Here is a 10,147-nt window from a genome sequence, read left to right as displayed (position 1 = left end):
CTTACGCGGTTAGCTTGCAATTGATAAGTGTTAGGTTCTTTTTCTTAAGTAATGCTCCATTGAAGTCTATGATGAGAAGAATGTAACACGTTTGCAATATTTGTCCAGCTATTAGTGTGCATTGGGTTTCGCTTGTGCGCAAACAATTTACTTTTAATATGAGTACTAATTAACTAGCCTGCGTTAAAAGTTTACTTTGAGCTGTGTTTGCGGATGAGTGAAAAAAATATTTAGCAAGTCACTTGTAACCTGGCCCTTAGTTGGGTATATATTTTTTTTTTCTAAAGTAATTTTTTTTATTGAAGGACAATTTTCAGGGGTGACAGGTACATATAAACATTTTAGGATACACAGATGTCTGGTACAAACTCTGACAGCTGTACAGTAAAAATAGGATACAACCAGAAATTAAAAAAAAAATACAGAACAAATTTCAAGTTACCAAAATACCTGCTCCCCATTTCCTAACAACATCCACAAGTACATATAGATTTAAAGAGCACATAGAATATCAATTAACAATATAGTTGTAGCCTATACAGTGCTTGTACAACAACAGCAGAAGAAAGACAAGAGCTCTCATTATCTACCTCCTAGACGTAGTAAGGCCTTCCTTGGACCTTTAATATCAGCAGTAGGAAACAATGGAGGTTTATTTAAATGATGATAGGGCCGCTCTTGGATCCTTGACTTATATTTGTAAACAACAACCTAGTTAAATAATTCAAACCTTTCTATATTTGGTATCAATTGTAAAACTAGATATATGTTTAAGAATGAAGTCTGCTTCTTTTTATGGAATGAATAACATATATATTAAAAACAAACATAGAAGTGATGAATTATATTACTGTAGGTTTTTTTTGTTTTTTTTTTAATCACTTATCATTATTAACAAGTGTCACAACAAGAATTAATTAAAAAATGTGTCACTGACATTTGACTTATGTGGGTGCTGTGTGGGTGCTGGGGTAAATGTATTAATGTGCGAGCGGACATGATACGATGTAACGTATCATGTCCCCAGCACATTGATAAATGCCAACAGCATACGCTGACGGCATTTATCATTGCACCAGCAGTTCTTGTGAACTCCTTGTGCAATGCCGCCCCCTGCAGATTTGTGGCCAATCGGACGCTAGCCGGGGGTGTCAATCAACCCTGATTGTATTAGGTTGGGGTTGATTTCTGTCCGCCGCCTCAGAGCAGGAAGACGAGTTATGGAGTCTGAAGGCTCGTCGGAAACAAGGGGCGTCAAGCTCTATACGGAGCTTGATAAATTGACCCCTCTGAATGAGAAATTGTTGATGGGTTTCACATTTCTAAATTTGGTAATGTGTTTGTTTAGTCATTTACAAGTGTCAATCTTAATCCGGTGACCACTGTATTTATAATTAAAGAGCCTGATTTTTTTATTAATAATAAAAACTGTGGTTAATGGAAGTGACTAATGCTAATTGCATGTTTCTTATTATGAAAGTGGGTATTTTTTTTTTTTTTTGCGTGCAGTTATAATAAACAAACATACCTACTTTTGGCAATGCATTAAAACAGTATATATGATGCTGCTTTAAATTTATTTCATACCTTCAATTGGTTGACACAACAGCAAGAGGACAAACGCTAAAAAGTGACAACAGCTGAAGTAAATGGCGCTTAGTTATATTAGCTGCATAACAAACTGTAAGATAGATTCATAAACTGAGTAAAGATGTATAACTTGAGCAGCACTTTCTTTCTGCTAGAATTCCATCAACCTCACATTCTTCAGATCCTCTTTTTCTCACTAATCTTGCTAACTTACATCATGACTTTGACTGGCAACTTTCTTATCATTTTGCTAATTTGGAAGAGTCACAATCTTCATATTCCTATGTATTTCTTTCTTGTAAACTTATCTTTTTTAGAAATCTGGATCACCACCTCTTTTGTTCCAAGGTTCCTCTCCATCCTAGCCTCTGGAAGCATTACTGTATCCTTCTGGAGCTGCCTCACACAGTGTTATTTTTACTTCTTTTTAGGTTCTGTTGAGTTTTTTGTGCTAACAATCATGTCATTTGACAGATATATTGCTATATGTTATCCTTTACATTATACAACTTTGATGAACAGAGGCCTCTGCATACAGCTTGCTCTCTGCTCTTGGGTTGGGGGTTTTCTAGATACTATTGTTCCAACTATACTGGTATCACAATTACCCTTTTGTGGCTCAAATAGGATTAATCATTTCTTTTGTGATGTTGACCAACTTTTGATGCTCGCTTGTACAGACACTAAGCTCATAGAACTTATCGACATTTTATTTTCTTCAGTAATTATACTTGTTTCACTTATGTGCATCACTACATCATATGCAAAAATTATAACAACGGTTTTAAAGATACCCTCAGCAAGTGGTCGCTGGAGATCTTTCTCAACATGTGTCTCCCACCTTATACTTGTTTCTCTGTTTTATGGAGCTTCACTGTGCATGTGCTTGAGGTCAACTAAAGGGTCCAACATGAATTTTAGCAAACTAGCCACTGTCTTAAACACGATTGTCACGCCGTTCTTGAACCCCTTCATTTATACTTTGAGAAATAGACAAGTAAAAGATGCTCTGAGAAGACTTCTAAATAAAGGGATTTCAAATGCATAAACAGGAAAAGAGTTGAAAGGATTTAGGTCATGACCCATAGAACTCTAAATCTTTTAATTTGTGACAACAGAATATAACTGTATCTGCGTTTGTCATATAATAATCATAGGATTCTCTGTGATTTTCTACTTCATAAATTTGCTCTATCAATAATTTAATCAGCATTTCTGTGATGTATAATGCACAAAATAATATATTTTTATATGATGTTTTTAATATGCATTTATTACATAGATAGATAGATAGATAGATAGATAGATAGATAGATAGATAGATAGATAGATAGATAGATAGATATAGAAAGAAAATAGCACAAATCCATAGGTGTTTTTTTTATTTTAAAAATATTTCATATATTTATGCATCCACAAACAACATAATATTTCACAAGAGCGTATATAAAAATGTCATTTATTTTTAATAATTAAAAACGTGCCACAACAAATTATTATAACAAAAAAGATTCTTCAAGAACAAATGAAGCTGGCTCAGACATGTTTTGAGCAGTAGGCTTTTGTTTACTGATACCAGCTCACTTAAATAGAATGTTAAAAGCCTTTGCAATAGTCAGAATAATATATAAAGATTATACACAGCATGCTAATCCAATTGTTTGCTATATATGTTTTACATTATATTTATATTTAAAATTCAATTTATTTGTTATTCCAGATAGCTGCTTTGTTCTTAGGAACAAAAAAATATATTACATACTAAGGCGCCGATTTATCAAGCTCTGTATGGAGCTTGATGCCCCGGTTTCCTTCAGGCTCGCCGGAAACAGAAGTTATGAAGCAGGGGTTTAAAGACCGCTGCTTCATAATCTGTCCTCTTGCTCTGAGGCCTCGGACAGATAACAACCTGATCGAATACAATCGGGTTGATAGACACCCCCTGCTAGCGGCCGATTGGCGGCATTGCACCAACAGTTCACAAGAACTGCTGGTGCAATGATAAATGCTGACGATGTGCATCGGACATGATATGCTACATCGTATCATGTCCGCTTGCACTATGATAAATCTACCCCATAGGGTAAGATTACAAGTCGCACAGCAAATCTGTTTTTCGCATTTGCAAAAAAACTGTGTGCGTTAAGGTTTTTGCGCATTTGGGGTTGTGCAAGTATTACAAGTTGAAAAAATTATTTTGTGTGTGCGCGTTAACCCGCATGATCCAAAAGCCACATTGTGTCCACGTTCATGAATTCCCCATAGAAGTCAATGGAGAAGATACTGTAAATAGAGAAAAAAAAAACAACTAACACCCTAATCTGTTGCGCAAAGCTCATGACGTATTCTCCTCGAAAAGTGTACATGAAAATGCGAAAATTTCATATTGCAAGAATGTTTTGTTTATTATTTCTATATGTGATGATGTTGGACTGATACATCTATTTATAGCGATATATGTATATGAATATATATATATGTCTAGATATCTCGAGATCTATATTGCGAATATCTCTTTGAAAATCCCTCTGAGATATTGTTTAATGTGCATAAGATTGTAATGTAAAATCCTTTCATTATCTCCCTAGTTAAACATATCTGTATACAAATAAATCCATGTTTCTCTATGTATGTGTATGTATGTCAATGTAAAATCCCTGCGTCTGCTTTTTTTTTCTAACACCCGAGATCTCTTACCTTTGAGCCCTTATAACTTTTGTGTGAAATATATTTTTAAAATATTTTTTTAATAGACAGTGTTAATATGAGTGTAAGTGTACTCTGTAATGTATTTTAGAAGCGTTTCGTGAAACTTTTTTGTTGTGGAAAACTGTTATCTACAGCTCTTTGAGCGTGTAAAGGATTCTTGCATAAAAGGCAATAGCGAGCGCAAAGATGATTTTTCAAGCCTTGTAATATCTGCGCAATGAAATTTGCTTGTGAAAATACAATATCATATGCAAAAAATACGTACCCTGCGACTTGTAATCTTGCCCATAGAAAAGTATGTCCATTTGGTTATTTAAACCTTCAAGCTGTCTTATTCACAAACTGAAAACCTCATGCTGAGTTAAAGGGACAGTCTAGTCAAAATTCAACTTTCATGATACGTATAGGGCATGCAATTTTAAACAACTTTCCAATTTACTTGTATAATCAAATTTTCTTTGTTCTCTTGGTATTCTTTGTTGAAAACTAAACCTAGGTAGGGTCATATGCTAATTTCTAAGTCCTTAAAGGCAGCCTCTTATCTCTATCTTAGTGGATTTTTACAGTTTTTCGTGGTTAGAAACTGCTAGTTCATGTGTGCCATATAGATGACATTGTGCTCACTCCCATGGAGTTATTTATGAGTCAGCACTGATTGGCTATAATGCAAGTCTCTCAAAAGAACTTACGGAGGCAGTCTGCAGAGGCTTAGATACAAGGTAATCACAGAGGTAAAATATGTATTAATATAACCATGTTGGTTATGCTAAACTGTGGAATGGGTAATAAAGGGATTATCTATCTTGTTATCAATAACAATTCTGGAGTACACTGTCCTTTTAAGACTTTTTCTATTTTTACCTCCGATATGTTTAGGATTGGAAAATGATCCCTGAAGTTCTAGTAAGCTACAGTCTAAATTTGTCTGAAATGTTTTGTTACTGAAGTATGGATCTTTAATAGATCTAAAATGCCCAACTTTCTTGTGAGATTCTCTAAAAAGATCTGTTAATGCTACAAGATGTTTCACAAGACTCTCTAAAGGCAAATTTTACCTTGATAGCTCTGTATCTTACTAAGGGGCATAGCCTACATTTCTGTATGCAAAGGCAACACACAAACATACAGTACAGTATAATGTTCAATAAAAAAAGCATTTCAAAAGCATATTGAATGCACTCTTCAAATGCTGCTTAACTCTTTTATTGAATTTGTGATTGCTCATGAGAAAGGCGATTTGTCACTGAAAGGATTATTCAAGCATTTTATTTGAGCTTTTATTGTATCCATTTTTTAACTTATAAGTTAAATTAAATCCCTTGTATTCTTTGGCACTTGGCTCCATGTGAGTATTTTCCTTTTTAATGTCTTCCTCTTTCCAAATGTTTTGCACCATTAAAATTCCAACTTGCAGTGTCCTTGTTGAGGTTTGTAGTTGGCCTGATATTGGTTTAGCTGTCCCCTCTAAGACCGTGTTGCCAAGAAGGATGCCTGTGTCTACCTGTGTGGTTTTCAGAGAGTCTGCAACAAAGGGCAGTCCCATATTGTATACATTATATTATATATCCCAGCTTATTGCTGTAGTATATATACACTATTTTATATTTTATATCTGTAGAGTTGAAAAAAAATCACTACCTTCCTTAACATAACTACAAATATACTTGATCCCAGAGAAAGGCCTAAATTAGATGAAAACCGCATTGATTGAGATGTTATCTCAGCAGATTTCTACTAGTGACTCCATTTTAACAACCAGATCCGGATTACACACACTCTTATTATTTAATGAAAATATGCTTTGTGCAGGTGACTAGAAATGGATCCTTATGGCTGGGTGCTTTGACCAGGCATTATGGCATTCTTACTCAAGGCATTATATAACATATGTACCAGTGTTATAGTCCATTAACCCTGACATTCTCTGCCCTGATTTCCATCCTGCAATTTACACCTAACCATGCTGGCCTAATACCCCCTGCAAAATTACCTCTTATGTTTGTCCAAATCACCACAGCACAATAAATCCTAACCACATCACTACAATAATTTTAAACTGTTGACCCAATCCCCTAGAACATTTAACCCTAACTACAATTAATGACTGACCAGATCCCAGGAGTCAGGTGGGGGCAACATTTTAAAAACAAAGAATAACGCATTTCGGTCCATATACAGATCTTTATCAAATCCATGAAAAAAAGTAAATTAATCTAAAATCTGTCAGAAATTTAAATACACTGGTGACCAATAGGAACAAAGCAGCTACATTACGATTAGTTACCACTATTAGGGCATGAAAGCATATATTAATTCTGCACCATCATTAAAAAAATACAAGGCAGAATATATTTTCCATCGTACCATAGGGACTCAGTTACAGTTTTTTTTTATAAACTCCATAGTCTATATTTGAGTTTCTCAGTGCCAGGCCTGCCCTTTGGCTAGGACGAGAGGGGCATCTGCCAAAGGCCCTGCACTTTGGGGGGCCCACACTTTCATGGGTGAGGGTATGAGAAGGTGCAATGTATATATGATTTTTAGTTTATAAAGAAGTATTTATGGTATCAGGTGATGTAATATATACTGTTATTCTTTATATAGGTAACACTGAATGTTGGGACAGGGGTGGGCCATTCAGGGGGCAGGGCATACAGTATGATGGGAATAAGAGCACTAGGCTGTGGGGCCTGGCAAATTTGTCTTGCTCAGGGCCCCGCAAATTTTATTGGTGTCCCTGCTTTGTGAGATTCTGATTGGTTCTTTTCAACCCATGTGACAAGAACCACACAGACCTGATTTAAAAATATATTCTGCTTTGTAATTTTTTCATTATTGGTGCAGAATTAGTATATGCTGATTGATCACTGCTGTATTTAAATTTCTAGACAATTTGATTTGAGATAAATGTTTGGAGTAATGTAAGGTTTTTTTGTTTTTTTAAAGTAATGTTAGTTTTTTTTTACTCTTTCAAGTAAGTTGTTATTTTTTTGTTTTTAAAGGTAGCTATTTTTTTTTTAAGGTAAGGTTAGTCTGTTCTGGGGTAACCTAGGGGAAGTTAGGTTAGGGGGTTTAGATATTAGTGGGTTACTTTGAGATGGGGGTTGTGGCGGTTTAGGGGTTAATATTGTATTGGGTTACTTTCAGATGGGGTTGTGGCAGTTTAGGGGTTAATAGTGTAGTGGGGACTTTGGGATGGGCTATGTGGTGGTTTAGGGGTTATTAGAGTAGGGGGCTTATGGCAATTCGGGTTAGCATGCGAGTATGGGTTTTATTTATTTGTTGGAGTCAATGAAAGAGTACATTAACGCGATATTCTAACCTCTGATCTTTGCGAATGTCTGGTTAGCAAGCAAGCGATAAATATTTACTTTCAACTTGTAATATGCACGCTACCCAACTCGCGTAAAGAGCAAAAGTCGAGCTGCTACCGCTCAGCTCGTAATATAGCCCAAAATGTTTTAGAATGTTTTTCATCAGTTCATTGTGTCTGAATTTCATCCATGCAGCTTTTCTTTTTGTCAGCATATTCATTAATGAAATATCGGCAAAATTACAAGTTGTGCAGTATGATGCTGAAAAATTGGCCATTGCGCGCAAAATATGCAGGTCTCCCGTATTACAAGTTACAGCGGTATAGCTATATCGCAGGTGTTTTTGCCTTTTAGGCAAATCTCCATTCTGCACTCATAAAATTACTTTTGAGGGCAGGATTTTTATTGCGCCTTTATTACAGGTTTTGCGGTCCGGCTATAACGCTAGCATTATAGCTTATACTGCCACTAAACATTCCGCTATCTGAGACCAGTAGTTACGGATTTTGTGAAACAAAAATGTTTCACAAAACTTATAACAAAAATGTTACAAAGCACACTAACACCCATAAACTACACTATTAATCCCTAAACCGCTGCCCCCTGCATCGCAAATACTATAATAAATGTATTAACCCCTAATCCGCCACCTACCCACATAACCAACCCTAAATAAACCTATTAACCCCTAAACTGCTGCCCCCTTACATTGCTACTACTATAATAAAGTTATTAACCCCTAAACTGCCGGCCCCCCACATTGCTACTACTATAATAAACCTATTAACCCCTAAACTGCAGGCCCCCCACATTGCTACTAATAAAATACATTTAATAACCCCTAAACCACCGGCCCCCCACATCGCAACTACTAACCTAAACCTCTTAACCCCTAAACCACCGGCCCCCAACATCGCAAAACACTAAATTAAACTATTAACCCCTAAGCCTAAAACCCCCTCTAACTTTAAATTAAAATTACAATATAACTATCTTAAAATAAATAAAAACTTATCTGTGAAATAAAAAAAAACTAAGATTAAACTATAAATTAACCTAACATTACTATATTAAAAAAAATAAACGAAAAATAAAAAACCTAAGTTACAAAATTAAAAAAACCTAACACTACAAAAAAAAACAAAAAAACTAACATTACAAACAAATAGTCTTATGTTTATTCCACAGGCATGCTCACATGCTCATACCTTACCCTTCTCCACATGCAGTTTATATAGGCCCCTCTCTCCTTTCCTCTCCTTACCTTAGCTCTCATGAACTACTTTCCATTTTAAAATCTATGTCACTAAACTGCACCACCTCACAGAAATACCCCCACTGCTATAAATCTCATTCTCACCTACTCTTACTTTCCATCTTGCTGCTATTAGCATCAGAAGACATCTCTCCAGATCCTGGGCCCAGCCTCATTCTTACCATTACCCAATCACGCACTCCTTATAGGATAAAAGTCACACACATATCCTCATTTCCATCCAATGCATCCCATAAGCAAACACTCCTTTCACTTGCGCACTATGGAACTTTTGCTCTGTCTGCAACAAACTTACAACCATTCATGACCTGTTTATATCAAATGCTTTCACGCTTTTAGCAATTACCGAAACCTGCCTATCTTCTTCTGACACCATTTCCACTGCTGCTTTCAAACATGGTGGTCTTCACTTAAGCCAAACCCCTAGGCCAGGTGAGAAACTTAGCAGTGGTGTTGGGATCCTGCTCTCCCCCTCTGGCACTTATCAGTACCTAGCTCCAATCCTATCTCTCTCCTTCTCTTCCTTTGAAGTCCACTGTATTCGCCTGTTCTCCCCCCCTCCCTCAAAGTGGCAGTCATCTATCGCCCTCCTGGACCAACCTCCAAATTCCTTGACAACTTTGCCGCCTGGCTTCCTCACTTTCTCTCTACAAATATACCAACCCTAATTCTTGGGGACTTCAACATTACCATTGACAACTCATCTGCCTCTGCTGCCTTTAAACTTCTTTCACTCACATCCTCCTTCGGTCTCTCACAATCCACCCTATTACCTACTCACCGTGATGGACACTCCATTGACCTGGTATTTTCCTACCTCGGTTCTATATCTGACCTCACCTGTTGCCCTTTTTCCCATTTCAGACCATCACCTGGTCACCTATAATATTAATGCAACAGCTAAACCCAGTTCTCCATCCCGCCCCCGCACCTGTAGAAATTTACATGCTGTGGATCCGTTCCAAATTTTAAAAAATCATTCAAGATCTCCTCCCTCACAATTCCACTATAACCTGCCCTGATCTCACTACAGCCCACTATAACAAAACTCTCTCCTCTGTACTAGACACACTTGCCCCTCTCCAACTGCGCAAAACATCATGCTGTCAGTTACAACCCTGGCACTCTCAGCAAACACGATATTTGCAAAAATGCTCCCGTACTGCTGAGCGTGTCTGGAGGAAAACTTACTATGAACCTGATTTTATACACTATAAGTTTATTCTTCGTTCATACACTTCTGCCCTTAACTTAGCCA

At 36.6% G+C, this 10,147-nt stretch overlaps 1 protein-coding gene across 1 annotated transcript; it reads left to right on the top strand.

Moving 5' to 3' along the window:
• Window positions 1–1,711: 1,711 nt before the first annotated feature.
• Window positions 1,712–2,638, top strand: LOC128647101 (olfactory receptor 6F1-like). Its single transcript, XM_053699917.1, has one exon. The coding sequence runs from the start codon at window positions 1,712–1,714 to the stop codon at window positions 2,636–2,638; it is 927 nt and encodes a 308-aa protein (XP_053555892.1).
• Window positions 2,639–10,147: the final 7,509 nt, after the last annotated feature.

This window comes from Bombina bombina, chromosome 2 (genome assembly GCF_027579735.1).
Source record: "Bombina bombina isolate aBomBom1 chromosome 2, aBomBom1.pri, whole genome shotgun sequence".
NCBI classification, from domain to species: domain Eukaryota; kingdom Metazoa; phylum Chordata; class Amphibia; order Anura; family Bombinatoridae; genus Bombina; species Bombina bombina.
This window is presented reverse-complemented; position numbering and strand designations above follow the sequence as displayed.